General features: G+C 42.5%; 1 protein-coding gene across 2 annotated transcripts in view; it reads right to left on the bottom strand.

The window, feature by feature from the left end:
* The window catches only part of si:dkey-122a22.2, a 181,392-nt gene that overhangs the window by 68,710 nt on the left and 92,449 nt on the right, over positions 1-20,233 (bottom strand). For both annotated transcript variants that reach the window (XM_038809979.1, XM_038809980.1), the window contains 3 exons: positions 18,509-18,625; positions 14,795-14,869; positions 721-859 (listed from right to left, as the gene is read on the bottom strand). In XM_038809979.1, the coding sequence (XP_038665907.1) occupies positions 721-859; positions 14,795-14,869; positions 18,509-18,625 (331 nt within the window). The remainder of the gene's footprint in view (positions 1-720; positions 860-14,794; positions 14,870-18,508; positions 18,626-20,233) is intronic.

Raw genomic sequence — 20,233 nt, 5'->3', positions numbered from 1 at the left:
TGAAAACTAGCCAGCAAGATAGGCATTGAACGAAAAACATGAAACAGACCAGGATTTAGAAAGTTCCTGACAATAAACATTGGCCTTGTGAGAGATACTCACATCCCAAGAATGAATTAAAAAGACTTACACCATTGGACATGTAAAATGGTCTTCAGTTTTGAACTGGAATGCTATTAAAAGCTGTAAATTCTATACTTCGGTCCCAAGATGTTTTATAGGAGACAAGTACTTTAAGAGTCGAGGACAGTTCATGAAAGAGATCTGTCTGATTTCTATCAGCCACTATAATCTTCTCTCCAGATGATAATTATTCACTGAGATTTAAAAAAACAAAAATCCGATACCGCTCAAGTTCACATGATCATACTTCTTTTGTTACATATCATGCTAGCATACAGAATTACACTGGGTTCATTTTATAATTAATCTCAATTTTTTTTCCTATTTAAAGTCTGTCCAATTTTACACCACAATTTTGAATTGTGCAGTTGAGTGCAGTACTTATTTCGTCATTAGCACAAGCATTGAGCATCATGTTTCTATGGAAATCAGCTCTGACTAATGGGTACACAATTGTATAACAGCAACTTTAGACTTCAGTGGCATCAATCTTGCCATGACACATTTACACAACAGCAGATTTACAATTCACAACGATTTGTGATATTCAGAAATAAATGTGACCTATTGTGGGTTGGCATAAAATTGACTACTTACCTGTCTCCTCATAAAGTCCTCAGAAATATTCTCTCCCATGACTGGCGGCTGCACCAGCCCTGCTATTAACAGCATTCTATTTAAACCAATAGCAGCAGAGAACTGTTGTGTCTGATGATACGAGAGTAGTTCTTTATACCTGAAAGATAGGTAAACAAGATAAAGTAAAGAATCTTACTGACATTCATCATGATCAGAACATGAGCTACTTAGTTCTTCAATTCTGGCAGTTAGTAATGGCATTGAAGGCAAGATTCTCTCCATACTGTTCAACAATGTATTGTTATTTTTCCACTCCAACTGTCTTCTTACCCTTTCTGATGGCACATGTCAAGATTGTTAAGGCACTTCACCCCAGATGGCTCACTTTCATGGTGTATGATTGAACAGATTGCCAAACAGCTATTTTCCCAGCAGAGACAATTATCATTCTACCCTTGATTTGAGGTATACACAAAAATGCTTCACTAATTAGGAATCAATCACTGGTTACAAATCACGTGCAGGAACTTTGGTCCATTTCTCCCTGGCTCAGTCTAAGGACTGGAGGCTGATTACACCACTTCCATTTTTTTTGTTGCCAATTTAAGATCACCAAGTTCAGCATAGACCAGCCATCAAACCTGCTATCGTTATGGTGAGTGCCATGTCATGCAATCCTAACTGAGGGAGACATGGACCCTGGGGTTTCTCCATTATCCAGGCCTCTTATTGCTCCCCTCCCCACTTTACCCCTTCACGTCAATCATGCATAATATTTTTTCCACTTTCAAAATTCACCAAACAATCACAGAAAGATGCAATATATCTTATAATATATCGCCATTTTTGGCATCTGGTTATAAATATCGTCCCATATATATGCAGCATAGACCATTAATATTAAGAGCAGCAACGCTATAATGCAATGTTAGTTTCGGCACTGTGATGATCCCACCATGGCTATTAAATAAACCAAATTTATTTTAACAGCATTGTGCAATATTGTTAATACCCCATTCGTTATTTATAATACTATGCAGATAATAACACTGGTTTCAGAGACTTTCCCAGCCTTCATTAGCATGTTCTGTCCATTGCACCATATGGAAATGATGGCAGTAAATTTATATTTCAAGATCTTTTCATTCTGATAGAAGAAGATGACTTTCTCCTGCCTGAGTGCATGATACCATTCATTATAACTATCTCATACAAGGGATGTAACTGTATTCTATTTTATCAGTAATTTCACAGGGTAGAAAGATCAAATGGCTCCTGAGCAACAAAGTGGAATGATTGAACAACATAGGTTTTAACTGTCAAGTGAGAAGCGCTGGAGCTCTCAGGTATCTGCCTGTGACAACTGTTCAGAGGCCAGAGGACAAAGACAGAATGGTTTACAGTTGTACCTGTGTTTCCTTCTGAAGACTCTGCTGATTGCTGCTTCTCACTATAATATATTTTCAATATCTACTTTGCAGCACAACTTTTATCAAAATATTTCAATACTTCAAAAAGCACCAAGAAAGAGTGGGAGTATAGTTATGTAGATAAAATATCAAAGTCAATGGAAAAGGCTCTTGAGAATCACGTGCCGGGTAAAACAATTTATTAATTCACTATGAGTCAATTATGCCTGACAATTTCACCCCGCAATATATGTCCACAGTAAACTTTCATTGGCAACAAATTAACCAGAACTCCAGCCATGATTCCACTGTCTGTTTGCAGAAAAATTATGATGCATGCCATCTAGCTCAGCTTATCTCATCTGCCCAAAACGACACATGAACGTATGCATTTGGAGCAGGAGCAGCCCCGAGCCTGCTCTGCCATTTGATAACATTGCCTACATTATACCAGTGAGTTACAACTCAAAGTCCTTAACTGGCTGTAAAGCGATTTGGGATATTGTAAAAGGTAATGTATAAATGTAGGTTTTGCCTTTCCTTCATTAAATCTGCACTCAGGGAGCAGAGTGACGGTGGTAAGGGCGGAATTGTAAGCCCAATGCAGAGTCTCCGTGGATAATTAATCACAGAGAAATCAACTGATGTCAGGAAAGTGACTACAAAGAAATCACTACACTTACAGAACTATTAAACTCTAGCTAATACAACCGTACCATTCTGACTTGTCTGGAGCCAACTCGCTGTTGTACAACTGTGCTGTACACAAAATTTACCACCTATCCACGGCTTCCATGTGATGTTGCATTGCATTTGTACCAATTAAATGTTCAAATAGTATTCTTTTTTAATTCTAATCGCTGTTTGAGACGTGAGAGAAACAGCAGATGAGTGGAAAAATTGAATTTCTTACTTGTTAATTACATCAGCAAAAATGCACGGCAGCAAAATCCCAGGAAAGATTATTTCTGGAAGCACTTAAGACATAGGATTGGGTTTCTCAAAAAAAATAGACCCTTTACGGTCCAACTCCTTTATGCTAATTGTCTGGGATTTCAATGGATTTTATTTACCAAAAGGTTATAATGGATCACTGGGAATCTTCAACCCAGAAAAAATGTAGTCCCACAGTATAACCATCTTCTGCTAGATTTTAAATAGCATGGTGCAGGGCAGGCTGAACGGATGATGAGGTAGAAATTTGTAAAACCTTTTTTAAAGCAATCTCTCAATGACAAATAGGGATTTCATTCCCAGACTTTGTCCGAGTAATAAAACAGGCTATAGTGAGTCAACACCCTGTTTTGCATCACTCCCGGTTTTTAGTTTCATGCAGTTTGATGAGGCCAAATTTTTCTGGTTTGGCAACACAACATGTCACTAGAATCGTATCCACTAGGAGGAACAATAAAAATTAGACAGCTTTTATATGCTAGTTTAAACAGAAATGAGAATTTTGAGAAGCATACAGTATTTAATTTTTATGGTACTAAACCATAAAACTGATCCACCCTCAACCGTCCCCACACCCCTGCCAATCTCCCCCCAACCCTCTGCAACCTCACCGTACTCCCAACCTTACCCCCCCCACCCCACCGTCAATGTTACTCCAGCCCAACATCACAAACCCCCTGCCCCTACCCGAACCATCCATCACCCTCTAAACCATCCTCTCCCAAGTCTCTCACTCCCAGCTCACTCAACCTCACCTCTACCTACCCCCACACCATCCAACTGGTTCTGAAATTAAAAGAACATCACTTACTATTTTTCAACCGAGAGCACTCTCGTGTCAGTTGCTGCGCTGCTACTTCATGGTAATCTGGCAGGCTTTTCAAAAAGAAATCAGAACCACAAAGCTGCCCGAAGGTCGGAGGCAATAGTACAGCAACTAGTGAAACTGACCTGGCCGGCTTGAAACAAAATCAGAACTCTCAGGCTAGTGGTTCCAATTTTCTTAGAGGTCTGTCTGAAGCTCTGGCTGCTTAGGCTGATTACTTGAGAACTCCATTTAAAGGCTGATCCCACCTTATTCCCCAGGCCCGGGTGTTTGAAGCAGTCTGCACATCCCTCAAACGGGCCCTGCTCTAGCCAAGCTATTCCAATATGGCTCAACTGGCAATTTTGAAAATTATCCAGATATGTCTTGTGTACAAAAGGTAGGACAATCTAACTGGGCTCATTACCGTCCTATCAACCTATTCTCAATTATCAGCAAAGTGATGGAAGGATTTGTCAAAATTGTTAATAATTAGCATTTACTCACCAATAACCATCTTGGATTTGCCAGAAATAATCATCTCCTGACCTCATGACAGCCTTGATCCAAACATGGACAGAAGAGATGAATATAAATGTGAATGCTTTTGAAATCAAGGCAGCATTTCACCAAGTATGGCATCAAGTGTGGCATTAAAGAGCCAGAGTAAAACTGACGTTAATTGAGAAGCAGGAGGAAAATTCCTCAATGATTCAAGTCATATCTCGTGCAAAAGGAGATGATTGTGGTTGTTGAGGTTCACCATCCCAGCTGCAGAACATAACTGCAGGAATTCCTTGGAGTAATGTACTAAACACTAAACCCAGCTATCTTCACTTAATAAATCAATGCCTGTCCTGCATCTTAAGACTGGAAGTGGGTGATGATAGTACAGTGATCTATTTTCAGTACCTCAGATAATTAAGCAATCCATGACCAAATGCAGCAAGACCTGTACAAAATCAGACTGGGGGTGATAAATAGCAAGTGACATTCAAAGTCTGTTAAGCGTCAAGCAATTATCATCTGCAACAAGACATGGTCTAACCACCTCCCCAGGCATGACATTCAACCCCCACCACCAACATACCGACAGAGCCATTGCCCAAAACCCAATTGGCCTAGCCAGTTAATGCTGCTGCTAATTGAGAGGTCAAATACTGGGTACTCTGTGGCGAGTGCCCTACCACCTGACCCCCAAAGGTTTCTCCACCATCTATAATCACAAGTCAGCTGTGTGATTGAATTATTTCCTTTCGTCTGGATAGGTGCCGCTTCAACAATACTCAAATCCCCAGCATAAAGCAGTCCTTTTGATTAGCAGCCCATTCACCACCTTAAGCGACCACTTCATCCAACAGTCACACCTTGGCTGAAGTGTACACTCTCCATACAACTCACAACAGCGCAGAGAAACGTCTTTGAAAGCACCTCCCAAAACAACTAACTCCAACATCACCTCCAAATTTTCCTTCAGACCAAACAGAATCCCAACATGGACAATATAACCATTGCTTCATTGCCATGGGGGTCAAAATCCTGGAACTTCCACCTCGCAACATTTGTTGTGGTTCAGAAGGCAACTTCTCACTACCACCTTTTCAAGGGTAACTGGAAATGGGCATTAAATGCTGGTGTTCCTAGTGATGGCTATCTACCAAGAGATTTTTAAAATTAGTACTTTTATGTACCTAAAGTGAAGATTAGAATGTATGCTTTAACAGGCAGGCGTAATCAATTTAGAATCACCAATTATCATGAATAAATGTAACGCAGGAGGAATTCCAGTATATTAAGATGATGGTTAACATAAGGTAATAGAACTTGTTAGAAACATTTGACTGAGCTGCGTACAAGTTTTACTACCAGGAGCATTACCCGACTGGAGCTGTATAAAAATGTACCAGAATGGGAATGACCTTTCAGCCCACGTTGTGTTATAATTTGAATTTAGCTGTCCTTCCAAGATCTGCAAACTGCTCTAATTAACTTCACTCCTGGAGCTTGTTGATGGGCTCCGAATGCACATGTCAAGCATAATATCCTTTCATGAATTCCACACATACTGACCTGCAACAAAGGTTATAGTTCTCTACATTTCAGTTACTGCAATATCAATGACACAAAGGGCAACCCAAGTGGGTGCTGCTGCTTTTGCTAATCTAATTATTTAGTCTATCTGGATCAGCAAGCCAGTATTTATACAGAGATTGGAACAGAAATATGGTTATTGAAATTTCAAAGATTAAAAATTTCTAAATAATATGCACAGCAGTAACAGAAAGGTGTTTATTCGAGTGGCAGATCAGCAATGCCGCACTGACATAGATTCATGGTGCCACTGTCTTGCACTGTCCTCAATCAAGTTGTGATTGGTAGATATGACATTTGTTGATGAATCTCAAGCACCACTCTGTAATTACACTGCACTTTATTTTTCTACACTGGGAACGGATAGACACATGCTGCTCATGCTTTGAACACCCGTCGGATTTATTATTATTCACCATCCTTTGGATGCCCATCAATCTCAGATTCACTAATAGGCAGGCAGGACTATAGCGTAAAATTATCATTCATACTGACAGTGGTATGTGCGAGACAAGGGAGTGGAATAAAGTGTTTTTGTTAGTCATTTCCGATTTGTATTCACAAGGATAAAAGATAAAAAGTGAACATTATAAGATACAGGAAGCAAGTTAATGCAGAAATGTAAACATATTTACACTGTATCTATTGTTTGTTAAAATAAATAAAGGAGATTGCAGGGCAGCTTGATAGAAGTCTACAAAATTATGAGGGGCACGGACAGAGTGGATAGTCAGACGCTTTTTCCCAGGGTGGAAGAGTCAATTATTAGGGGACATAGGTTTAAGGTGTGAGATGCAAAGTTTATAATAGGAGATATGCGAGGGAAGTTTTTTTATTTTTTTACACAGATGGTAGTGGGTGCTTGGAACTCGCTGCCGGAGGAGGTGGTGGAAGCAGGTATGACAGTAACGTTTAACGGGTATCTTGGCAAATACATGAATAGGATGTGACTAGAGGGATACCCCCGGAAGTGTAGAAGGTTTTAGGTTAGACGAGCAGCAACGTCGACGCAGGCTTGAAGGGCCTGCATACTTTTCTTTGTTCATTGAATGAAGAATAATGAATTACCATTTACAATATCTAAAGTTAATAGAGATGACGTGAAAAGGATCTTGTCTGTATGCATATACCCTTCCTCAGGGCTCTGTCCTTGCAACCCATTTAGGTTGTGCATTTTACTGCCACTCCTGAATTTCTGGAGTGTATACAGGATGGTTTTCTGGACCAATACGTTGAGGAACCAACTAGAGAGCAGGCCATCCTAGACTGGATACTGTGTAATGAGAACGGAATCATTGGCAATCAGGTTGTGCGACATCCCTTGGGGATGAGCGACCATAATATGATAGAATTTTTCATCATGATGGAGAGTGAAGTACTTGATTCTGAGACTAGGGACCCAAATCTTGATAAAGGAAACTAGGGAAGGTTGGCACTGTGGCACAGTGATTGGCACTGCTGCCTCACAGCTCCAGTGACCTGGATTCAATTCCGACCTCGGGTGATTGTCTGTGTGGAGTTTGCACTTTCTCCCCGTGTCTGCTTCCTCAGGTGCACCGGTTTCCTCCCACAGTCCAAAGGTGTGCAGGTTAGGTGGATTGGCCATGCTAAATTTCCCCTTAGTATCCAAAAGGTTAGGTCAGGTTACGGGGATAGGGTGGAGTCGTGGGCTTAAGTTGGGTGCTCTTTCAAAGGGCCGGTGCAATCTCAGTGGGCCAAATGGCCTCCTCCTGCACTGTAAATGCTACGGTTCTATGAAGTATGAGGTGCAAGTTGGCTATGATAGATTAGGAAATGTTACTTAAAAGGATGACAGTGGATAGGCAATGGCAAACATTCAAGGAGTGCATCGGGGAGCTGCAACAATTGTTTATTTCTGTCTGGCATAAAAGTAAAATGAGAAAGGTAGCCAATCCGTGGCTTACTGGGGAAATTAGATATAGTATAGGTCTGAGGATTGGGAGCAGTTTAGAATTCAGCAAAGAAGGACCAAGGGATTGATTAAGGGGAAAATAAGAGTATGAGTGCAAGATCACAGGGAACATAAAAACTGACTTTAAAAGTTTCTATATGTACATGAAGAGAGAAAGATTGGTGATGGGCTCAGAGTGTCTCTGTAGTTCTTTTGCTTGTCAACTCACCTGCAGCCCCATTACAACACATGGTGAGTAAATCTGGAATTTAAATTCGCTTAGGAATTAGTTGATTATTTCCTCTCTCTCTCTCTCTAAAGTTGTGGGCAGACAAACAGAATGGAAACATGTTTCACTGATTTGTAAATAAACTCAGTCTAGCTCCTCTCTGTCTCCCCTCTGTTGTTGAAGGATCTGTCTGGTTTGGGGCCATTCGATTTCAATGCAAGTCCTCCCAGTGCCATGCAGGAAACAGGGGCGGGATTCTCCCGTACCCGGCAGGGCGGGGGGTCCCGGTGGGATGGAGTTGCGTGAACCACTCCGGTGTCAGGCCACCTCAAAGGCCGGCGCCGGAGTGGTTTGCGCCCTGCCGGCTTGCGTGGAAGGCCTTTGGCACCGTGCCAGCCAGGGCCGAAGGGACTCTGTCAGCTGGCGCGGGTCCGCGCATGCGCGGGAGCACCAGCGGCTGCTGTCGTCATCCCCGCGCACGTGCGGGGGGGGGGTTCACCTTTGTGTCGGCCATCGCAGAGGTTTACACGGCCGGTGCGTAGGAAAAGAGTGCCCCCACGGCACAGGCCCGCCCGCGGATCGGTGGGCCCGATCACAGGTCAGGCCACCGTGTGGGCACCCCCCGGGGCCAGATTGCGCCCCCCCCCCCCCCCCAGGACACCCCGGAGCCCACCCGCGCCGCCAGGTCCCGCCGGTAAGGGACCTAATCCAATTTACCCCGGCGGGACCTGCATAGAACGCGTTGAGAATCGCCGGCGGGGGGGGCACTGCGAGCGGCCAGCAACCGGCGCAGTGCCCCGCCAAATCGGCGGAGCCGGAGAATTCAGCAGCCGGCTGGGGCGGGATTCATGGGGCCCCACCCCGGCGATTCTCCAACCCAGCGGGGGGTCGGAAAATCCCGCCACAGGAATTTGGCTTCTTTAAGGGAAGCATGGTGGCACAGTGGCTAGCACTGCTGCCTCATAGCGGCAGGGGCCCGGGTTCCATTCTGACCTTGGGTAACTGTGTGGAGTTTGCACATTCTCCCCGTATCTCCGTGGGTCTGTACCGTGTACTCCAGTTTCCTCGCAGGCTAGGTAGATTGACCATGCTAAATTGCCCCTTAGTGTCCCAAGAATTTTCATTTCTTCATATCCAAAGATGTGTAGGTTAAGGACTTATTCGGATAGAGCAGGGTGTGGGCCTAAGCAGGGTGCTATTGCAAAGAATGGGTGCAGATCCGATAGGTGCACTGTAAGGATTCTAGTAACAACTCCAAATGTGGCTGAAGACCACCTGCCCAGAAGATGAAGGAATACTCTGGACCATTTTGCTGTTTGCACAGACAGTAATTGAACCCTTTCAGTCTAACCCTAATCAGATCATGCTGATCTCTTCCTGGTCTCAAATCCACCTCCCCACCTGTTCCCCATATCCCTTTAGGTCTTGCCTTATAAGTCTTATTGACTTCTTTGAGGAGGTGACCAAGCATGTGGATGAAGGTAAAGCAGTGGATGTAGTGTCCATGGATTTTAGTAAGGCATTTGATAAGGTTCCCCATGGTAGGCTTATGCAGAAAGTAAGGAGGCATGGGATAGTGGGAAATTTGGCCAGTTGGATAACAAACTGGCTAACCGATAGAAGACAGAGTGGTAGTGGATGGCAAATATTCAGCCTGGAGTCCAGTTACCAGTGGCGTATCGCAGGGATCAGTTCTGGGTCCTCTGCTGTTTGTGATTTTCATTAACGACTTGGATGAGGGAGTTGAAGGGTAGGTCAGTAAATTTGCAGATGATACAAAGATTGGTGGAGTTGTGGATAGTGAGGAGGGCTGTTGTCGGCTTCAAAGAGACATAGATAGGATGCAGAGCTGGGCTGAGAAGTGGCAGATGGAGTTTAACCCTGACAAGTGTGAGGTTGTCCATTTTGGAAGGACAAATATGAATGCGGAATACAGGGTTAACGGTAGGGTTCTTGGCAATGTAGAGGAGCAGAGAGATCTTGGGGTCTATGTTCATAGATCTTTGAAAGTTGCCACTCAAGTGGATAGAGCTGTGAAGAAGGCCTATGGTGTGCTAGCATTCATTAGCAGAGGGACTGAATTTAAGAGCCGTGAGGTGATGATGCAGTTGTACAAAACCTTGGTCAGGCCACATTTGGAGTACTGTGTGCAGTTCTGGTCACCTCATTTTAGGAAGGATGTGGAAGCTTTGGAAAAGGTGCAAAGGAGATTTACCAGGATGTTGCCTGGAATGGAGAGTAGGTCTTACGAGGAAAGGTTGAGGGTGCTAGGTCTTTTCTCATTAGAACGGAAAAGGATGAGGAGCGACTTGATAGAGGTTTATAAGATGATCAGGGGAATAGATAGAGTAGACAGTCAGAGACTTTTTCCCGGGGTGGAACAAACCATTACAAGGGGACATAAATTTAAGGTATATGGTGGAAGATATAGGGGGGATGTAAGAGGTAGGTTCTTTACCCAGAGAGTAGTGGGGGCATGGAATGCACTGCCTGTGGAAGTAGTTGAGTCGGAATCGTTAGGGACCTTCAAACGGCTATTGGATAGGTGCATGGATTAGGGTAGAATAATGGATGGTAGATTAATTTCTTCTTAAGGGCAGCACGGTAGCATTGTGGATAGCACAATTGCTTCACAGCTCCAGGGTCCCAAGTTCGATTTCGACTTGGGTCACTGTCTGTGTGGAGTCTGCACATCCTCCCTGTGTGTGCGTGGGTTTCCTCCGGGTACTCCGGTTTCCTCCCACAGTCCAAAGATGTGCAGGTTGGGTGGACTGGCCATGATAAATTGCCCTTAGTGTCCAAAATTCTATGATTAACCTAGGACAAAAGTTCGGCACAACATCGTGGGCCGAAGGGCCTGTTCTGTGCTGTATTTCTCTATCTATATAACTGTTGTTTTTTTTTTAAAATCAGAAATATATCTATCTCCTTCTTGAAACCATTTAATGACTCAGGTTCCACCACATTATGGAACAGCGAGTTCCACAAATTCACTACCCTCGGTGAGAAGTAGTTCCTCCGCATCTCAGTTCTCAATCTATCGCCTTTCAACCTATATCCATTACCTCTTGTTCTAAATTGTCCCACAAGGGGGAACATTTGGTCTACATTTACTTTATCAATTTCTTTCAGTATCTTGATCAGATCCCTTCTCATCCTTCTAAACTTCAGCGAGTAGAAGCCCAAACTGTTTAATCTCTTCTCGTATGTCAATCCCAGAATTAATCTGGTGAACCTCCTCTGAATTGCCTCCAATGCCACCACATCAAATAAAGAGACCAGAACGGGACACAATACTCCAGATGTGATCTCACCAACACCCTATACAAATTATAATAATAATCCCTTATTGTCACAAGTAGGCTTCAGTGAAGTTACTGTGAAAAGCCCCTGTGAAATGCAACAACACTTCCCTACTTTTATACTCTGGTCCTTTTGCAATAAAGGCTAACATTTTGTTCGCATTTTTAATTACATGCTGTACCTGCATACCGATTTTCTGCAATTTATGAACAAAGACACCCAGATCCCTCTGCCTAGACAAATCTGCTTTCCATTTAGATAATAATTTGCCTTTCTATTTTTTCGGCCAAAATGGATAACCTCACAAATATCTACATTAAACTCCAAATTTTGGCCGAATCTCCTAGCCTATCTATGTCAGTCTTCATTGCCTGCATTCCCAACTATATTAGTATCATCTGCAAATTTTTCTATGTTACACTCTGTCCCTGCTTGCAGATTATTCATATAGATTAACAGTTGAAATCAGAGGACGGATGCCTGCAGCACCCCGTTAGTTACAGTTCGCCAGCCAGAGTAAGACCCATTTATCCTGACCCTCTGCTTCTGTCAGACAGCCAATCCTCAATCCAACCTAGTACTCTACCCCTAATACCCTGCAATCGCACGTTCTGGATTAGTCTTTTACATGACACCTCGTCAAATGCCTTCTGGAAGTCCAGATATACCACATCCACAGGTTCCCCCTTATCCACCTTGCTGGTTCCGTCCGCAAAGAACTCAAGAAAGTTTGTCAAGCATGACTTACCACCCTTCATAAAACAATGTTGACACTGGTGGGTTGAGTTTTGTCTTTCCAAATGTTCAGTTATCTCCTCCTTAATGATTGATTCCAGCAACTTTCCCACCACAAAGGTCAAGCTAACCAGTCTATAGTTTCCTACTTTTTTGCCTCTCTCCCTTTTTAAATCAGGGCATCACATTAGCGTGTTTCCAATCCACCTGGACGCTTCCAGAATCCAGGAAATTCTGAAATATCATAACCAATGCATCCACTATCTCTGCTGCCACCTCCCTTAATACTAGAGGGTGCAGGCCATCAGGTCACAGAGACTTATCTACCTTTAATCCTGTTAGTTTATTCAATACAGTCTCCCTAGTGATGGTTATTGCACCAAATTTCTCTGCATTAACTGCAGCTTTTGGAATTTTTAAATTTTCTACTGTGAAGGCAGAGGCACCCGTCCGAACCTTCTGTATTATTCTTGATTCTCAAATGTATTTTCTACCTGACAACTGTCATAAGCAAACTTTTTCTTCCTGATCTTAATTTCCATCTACTTTTTTCATTTAGGTAGCTCTGAATTAGTTTGTCCTCACTTTGCCTTTAAGCAAATCATTTCTGTTTTGAAGGTGGCCTATCCATCGTTCACTTACTGTTTTTCCCATCAACCTTTCATTCCTGTCCAACACTGCTCTTAAAGTCAGCTCTCCCCCAGATAATTAATTTTACTCTGGCTTGCCTATTGTTCTTTTCTATCATGATCCTAAACCTTATGATACAATGTTCACTGTCTCCTAAATGTTCCCCCACTGACATTTGATCTAATTGGCCCACCTAATTTCGCAGAATCAGGCCCAACAGCGCATCCTTTCCTTTTGGATTGGACACATCCTGTTGGAGAAGAATTTCCTGAACACAATCTAGGAACTTTTGCCCCCTCTACTTCCTTTACACCACCACTGTCCCAGTCTACATTCTGGTAATGTAGTAAAGTCCCCCATTATAACTACTCTATAATGTTTGCATCGCTCTGTAATTTTCCCGAATATTTGTTCTTCTACATCCTTCTCACTAATTGGCAGTCTATAGACCACAGCAAGCAATGTAATTGCACCCATAAGACTATAAGAAATTGGAACAGGATTAGTTCATTCAGCCCTTCAAGCCTACTCTGCCTTTAAGAAGATCATGGCTGATCTAACACTCATTACATCCACTTTCCTGCCCATCTCCAGAACCCTTAATTTCCCCTATTGAATAAAAACCTATCGATCTTAGCCTTAAAAATGTTCCAGGACTCGGCCTCCATAGCTCACTGGGGTAAATAATTATTTTTGGTTCTCGCCAAATTGATTCCATTCTGTAACCCCTTGGACATCCTCTTTCTTCAGTTCTCCTTGACCAATGCCACCACCCCTCAAGCTTTCCTTCCTTTCCGATCTTTTCAGAACAGCTTGTAACTAGGAATATGTAACACCCAGCCCTGCCTTTCCTTAAGCTAGGTCTCTGTTATCACCATAATATCATATTGCCACAACACAATCTGCACCTTTAACTCTCCAATGTTATTTACTATATTACATGCATTCATGTACCTGCACAGTAACCCGGATTTAGAGATCATTACTTTCTCCCTTACTGAAACTTCACCAATTAACTTATTATTTCTATACTAGTGCGTTCCGCTCCTCCCAATGTTTTGTGCATCCTCGTATTCCTCTCTAATGTAATTAGAGCAACGTATCAAAAGGGCAACCAGCACTGGTATAACTGTAGCCAGTTTGGGCAGCACAGTAGCATAGTGGTTAGCACAATTGCTTCACAGCTCCAGGGTCCCAGGTTCGATTCACGCCTTGGGTCACTGTCTGTGCGGAGTCTGCACGTTCTCCCCGTGTCTGTGTGGGTTTCCTCCCGGTGCTCCAGTTTCCTCCCACAGTCCAAAGTTGTGCAGGTTAGGTGGATTGGCCGTGATAAACCGTCCTTAAGAGTCCAAAATTGCCCTTAGTGTTGGGTGGGGTTACTGGGTTATGGGGATAGGGTGGAGGTGTGGGCTTGAGTAGGGTGCTCTTTCCAAGAGCCGGTGCAGACCCGATGGGCTGAATGGCCTCCTTCTGCACTGTAAATTCTATGATTCTATAACCTGACTCCTGGAGAATGGGAAAAAGGTGGTGAAAACTAACAAAAAAAAAGTCTGTCTGATGATGACGACCATATTTAAATATTAGGCTGTTGGTTTTCACAGGATGAACAAAAAAAGAAAGAATTTACATATGTTTTACTGTATCTGTGATCTTAATCAAATAACTCACTCAAGGTTTTAGTGCATAGAGGCACTGCAGAATTAAACATCAGCATTGCTGTTGTTTAATTTCATTCAGGCGAACTAATTAAAACCCTAAATAAAAACAGAAAACGTTAGATAAACTCAGGTCTGGCAGCATCGGTGAAGAGAGAAACAGAGTTAATGTTTTGAGTCTATCCGACCATTCTACAGAATGTTCTGGAGGAGCATTATTTCGACTCAGAGCGAGAACTCTGTTTCTCTTTCCACAGATGCTGTCAGGCCTGCTGTGTTTATCCAGCATTTTCTGTTTTTATTTCAAATTTCCAGTGTCCGCAGTATTTTGCTTTTGAAACAATTAAAATGATAATTGTATTTACTTACCAGTACTGCACCCATACATCCTCCATGAATGCTTCTTCAGGGATTGGATCAATGAGGATGAGATCAGAAACCTCCCTGTGAGACAGAATAGACCATGTTAAAATGCAATTTGCCTCACCTCTCCAGGATGTATTTGACCACAGTACAGCACAACCCCACTGACCTGTCTCCAATGATAATTAACGGGGCAGTTCAACAGATAAATACTGCAAGTACTGCATTGCGACATCCGCATCTTTGCAGAATCACATTAGCTAGTTCTGTATATCGTTGAAAATGAAAAGAAAGCAGGGTACATGAAGTGAATAAAAAGGAATTTGGAAGCCTGAAAAATAGAAAATGGCTGAAACACACAGCAGGCCTTTCAGCATCTGACCTGTTATGGAGGCAGGTGGGCACAGCACCATTCTGGGTGTGTTCCTGGGCCAAGGGAAGACGGCTATTCACAGGCGCAGGATGGAGGCAGCCCATTTGGGTGGTCGCTCTGGCTTTGTGCAGCTCTTTCATTATCTATTATCTATGTCAGGATGGTCCTGGAAAAGGAATATGTGGTATCTTCCATATAAGCAGGGAATAATGTGTTTGATAGACACACATGATAATGAACCTGACCTTCTGTGGAGTGGCAGAGTCGGATTGCCACTCCACTCCTAGTTACTTCCCTTGAAATCCTGGGTAACTATTACTGTTGGACAGTCAAAACCATCTGAAGTTATATTGTACTTTCTGATGGTTCTGATTGCAAGGCAGTTGCCCAACCGACGTCTGGACTTCAGAAAACTGCTGGCAATTAACCTGTGGTGGCGAGGGGGGTGGGCGGGGGGGATAGAGGGATACGGACCGAGTAAGGGCGGAGGGTTTTCTTTTCAATTAGGGCATCATGATCAGCACAGGCTTGGAGGGCCGAAGGGCCTGTTTCTGTGCTGTACCTTTTTTTGTTCTATATACTACACTTTTTAAAAAGGCACATTTTCTTCAAGACAAATCAAAGTGATTTTAAATCTACGGCAAGATAGCCCAATCTGATCTACATCACCATATATTCCACAGGCAGCCAGTCTACGAAACTCATTACAATGGCAAACCCCCCCCCCGGGAATTGTAAACAACCCTCTTCCAGCTCATCATAGACATCTATGGTAGCCATCTACAGGATTCAACAATTGGAAATACATCATGCAGAGTCTGATTACTTGAACACAGGATCTAGATTCCAAGATAACATTCAGACATGATTCAATTAAGTTACAGTTGGAATATATAATTATTGTTTTAAACTGTGGCATGCCAAGTTCTCTTTGTATATGCTTCTGCATATGCTTTACAGAACAACAGTAGCAGTTGAGTGAAGGAAAGCTGCCTGCTCTCTTTCTCACTCGATCTAAAGACTGAGCTCTGTCTACAAAATTGTACCTTCGTTGCTGTACCGGACAAAGTTTTATTTTAAAGACTTCAATTTTACAGCAGCATCTGCGGGGAAGACGACGACACCAGCTACAACTTTAAACCACCTCAGTACTGGAAGAGAGGACTTTGGAACCTATCTACAACCAGACAAGACAACAACCTACAAACCGTGAATTTTGTTTATCTTTGTATGAATCTAATTTGGCCCCATTTTCCCTCCTCTATTCTATAATCTGTATTTGTGTATGTGCTTTTCGAGTGCACGTGTGTTGCAGAAGCATATTTTATATTTTATTTGGGATTTTTTTTAGTGGAATAAAATTAACCCCTTAACTTTGATAAACTCAAAAAAAAAAACCTTTATAATCACAGAAAGTAAACACTGAACCGGAAAGCGTAAACTTTTAAAAAAAACAAAAACCTCGCTGTGGTCAAATGGGGAGAGGGAAAAGAGGCGAGTCCATCCACGATTCCTCACCTGGTTGTGGCAACCATTTATGTGACTGTAGACAGCCGTCCTGACCTGTCTGCATACTCTGATATGCCATTCTCCTCCAAAATCACTTCTCCTTCATCCAACTGAATGGCACGATCCTCTGTTCCCTGTAAGAACACTATTCACAATGCCCTATGCTGCTCTTGTTCATGTATTTGCAATGCCCTATGCTGCTCATGTATTTGTTTTCTTTGGCCCCTTGTTCCACACTGTAACCAATCATCGTTTGTCGATGTATCATTTGTCAATGTTCCCTGTTGATTATTCTTTTTGTCTACTGTGTACGTACTGTGTACATTCCCTCGGCCGCAGAAAAATACTTTTCACTGTATTTCGGTACATGTGACAATAAATCAAATCAAATCAAACCAAACCTGTTTCAATTCTAATCTATTCTTCTATAGACGGAGAATCTTCAACAATGGTTCTCTTCCCATTCCCGCAGTTACCTCCCACGTTCCCCAAAACAACAACCAAAATATGTCAGATTCCACATACACTTACCGAGCTCAGTTCTACCTCATCAACAGCTCACTTAACCCTTCCACGGGTCTAATCTGTCACGCTGCTGACCAAACATCCAGTGTTGCAAGAGTGGAAATTTCGTCCAATTGAACATTGCCAAGTCTGAAGGCATTTTCTTAGTTCCCTGCCACCCAACTTAATTTTCTAACCATGGACTAATTTTCCATCCCAACTACTGATTGAGGTTGAGTCACAATGCTTGCAACTCAGGTGCTCTATTTCACTCTGAGCAGAGCTTCTCAACGAAAGCTTTTCCAATTTGAGGCTATGGGGACATAGCCTCAAAATAAGGGGAAGTAGATTTAGGACTGAGTTTAGGAGGAACTTCTTCACCCAAAGGGTTGTGAATCTATGGAATTCCTTGCCCAGTGAAGCAGTTGAGGCTCCTTCATTACATGTTTTTAAGGTAAAGATAGATTGTTTTTTGAAGATTAAAGGGATTAAGGGTTATGGTGTTCGGGCCGGAAAGTGGAGCTGAGTCCACAAAAGATCAGCCATGATCTCATTGAATGGCGGAGCAGGCTCGAGGGGCCAGGTGGCCTACTCCTGCTCCTAGTTCTTATGTTCTTATGTTCAATCACCATGGCCACCTCTAAAATTTTGCCCATCCCTGCATCTGCTGCAGCTCATCTGCTGCTGAAACCCTATCCATATCTGGTGAACTCTGGATGAAACCATTCTCATGTTCTGCTGGTTTAGCCTCCCGCCTTGTACCCAATGTAAACTCCAGCTCATCCAAAACCCTGCGGTTCATAGCCTCACCCCTCACACCTGTGTTTACTAACTTACATTGACTCTCAGTCCCCTCAGCAAAACCTCTAAAATTATCATCCTTATGTTCAAATCCCTCCATGAACCTGCCACTCCCGATCTCGCGACCATCTCTACTCCAGAAATCCTCCAACATCTTTACTTTTCTAATTCTGGCCATTTTGGCATTTTGCAATGATCAGTGCTGTATCTTCACATACCTGGTCTGAAGATCACCTGGTCCGAAGATCTGGAATTCCATCCTTAAACCTCTTTGCATATTTACCCCTCGCTCTTTCCTCAAGATGTTTTTAAAACCTACTGCATCTGTCCTAGTTTGTGGCTTGACATCAATTGCTATTTAAAACACACTCAGTATGTTTTCGTATCTTAAAAGCATAATGTTTAAGGCCAAGAAGTTACTTTTCTGTTTGGGGCAATTTTGTCTAGTTTTGTTAAGTAAGACACTACTTCAAACTACAAGACTGGAGGGAGCATTATCCACCAAACTAAAGGCTCAACAACCATCATCTTACCAGTTGTGAATGTGAGCATAAAATCTTGCATTGAGTGCTCCAAGTTCTGATCCCACGAAAATGAAAGGACTATTCAGCTTAGCTTCTTTAACAAGTCTGTGCAGATCGTCTACCATTCTTGAAAAGAAAAATTGAAGTCAAGTTCAGTGGGATCAACATTGACATTAACAGCTCATTAAAATACAGCACATTCATTTTGTTTCCAATCACAGGAAAAAGGGAAATGTTAAGTAAGAAGTGAGTAGTGCAAATGGTTGTGTGTACCTTAGTCTGCTTACACATTTTTTTCTTCACCTTTCAGCTCAGAAAACCGAGAGGTGTTAACGGTGTGATGTGGGCAATGGGGCTTCTGGGACCTTAATGCATGACTGGACCAACAGTGTATCTCCTTCATCAATGGGATTTAAGCATTGACAAAGAAACAGCGGAACAGCAGAAAAATAAATGACTCAGCCAAATCAGGTACAGAAAGAGGGAGGGAGAGAAAGAACAAATACATTGAAAGAAATGAAAAGAAAAGAATTGATAATAATTTAAAACTTCCAGCAACAATTTATTACCTGCAGGAATGAGATCCATGGTTTCAATCTTTCCCTTTCTGGGCCAGAAAGATCGAGTGGAATTGAAGCAACATAAATTTTGGCCTTTAATACCAACCTTAACCTTTGTGAGAGCTTAATTTGTATTAATATGCAAATGCAGCAATTTTTTGAAACTCATAGCAATGGCGATCAGTCATTTTGGCAAACCCAACTTTGAGGTGGCGGAGCAGAAAATATCCATCAATACAGAACATTTCTTCCTAGCCACAGACTTCTGCACATTTAATGCACTAATAATAGTGTGCAGTAAACTCAGTTGCATTTTGTGAGAAACTTTTCGCTCAAAACGTTAAAATATCCAACGTGAATTATTCACACATTTTCAGTGAAGACAATGCTGGCCACGATTAGATGATATAGTTCAGACTCTGGAAGGGTTCAAAATTAATATGGTGGTGGTATTGGATAGGCTGGCTACTTAAAGGTTGATGAGGCACCAGGACTGGATAAGTTGCATCCAACTTGTGAGAGCGAAATTGCATAGGAACTTTTCAATTTTCCTTGGGCTTACGGGTGGTGCCAGAGGACAGGAGAATTTCAAACGTTACACCCCTGTTCAAAACTGGATATAAAGATGAACCCAGGAACCACAGGCCAATGAGTTCAATTTCAGTGGTGGGGAAATTTCTGGAAACAATGATGCAAGACAAAATTGATAGTCACATGGACAAATTTGGGTCGATTAGGAAACACTAGCATGGATTTGTTAAGTGAAGAGAGTGTTTAACTAACTTGCTGGAATTTTTTGAAGAGGAAGCAGAAGGTTGATGAGGGCAATGCTGTTGATGCGATGCACAGACTTCCAAAACACATTTGATACAGTGCTGCACAACAGGCTTGCGAACAAAGTATTATCTCATGGAATAAAAGGGACAGTAATAACACGGATACAAAATTGACTGAGTGACAGGAAACAGAGTAGTGTGTAAAGTGTGTTTTTCAGACTGGAAGATGATTTGTAGGGGAGTTCCTCAGGGGTCAGTGTTGGGACCATTGCTTTTCCTGTAAATGGAACTTGGTGCAGAAGGCACAATTTCAAAATTTGCAGATGATACAAAATTTGTAAACATTGTGAACTATGTGCAGAACTTCAAAAGGACATAGACATGTTTGTAGAATGGGC

This window comes from Scyliorhinus canicula, chromosome 10, assembly GCF_902713615.1.
Source record: "Scyliorhinus canicula chromosome 10, sScyCan1.1, whole genome shotgun sequence".
NCBI classification, from domain to species: domain Eukaryota; kingdom Metazoa; phylum Chordata; class Chondrichthyes; order Carcharhiniformes; family Scyliorhinidae; genus Scyliorhinus; species Scyliorhinus canicula.
Note: the sequence above shows the minus strand (reverse complement) of the source record. Positions and strands in the feature narration are given on the sequence as shown.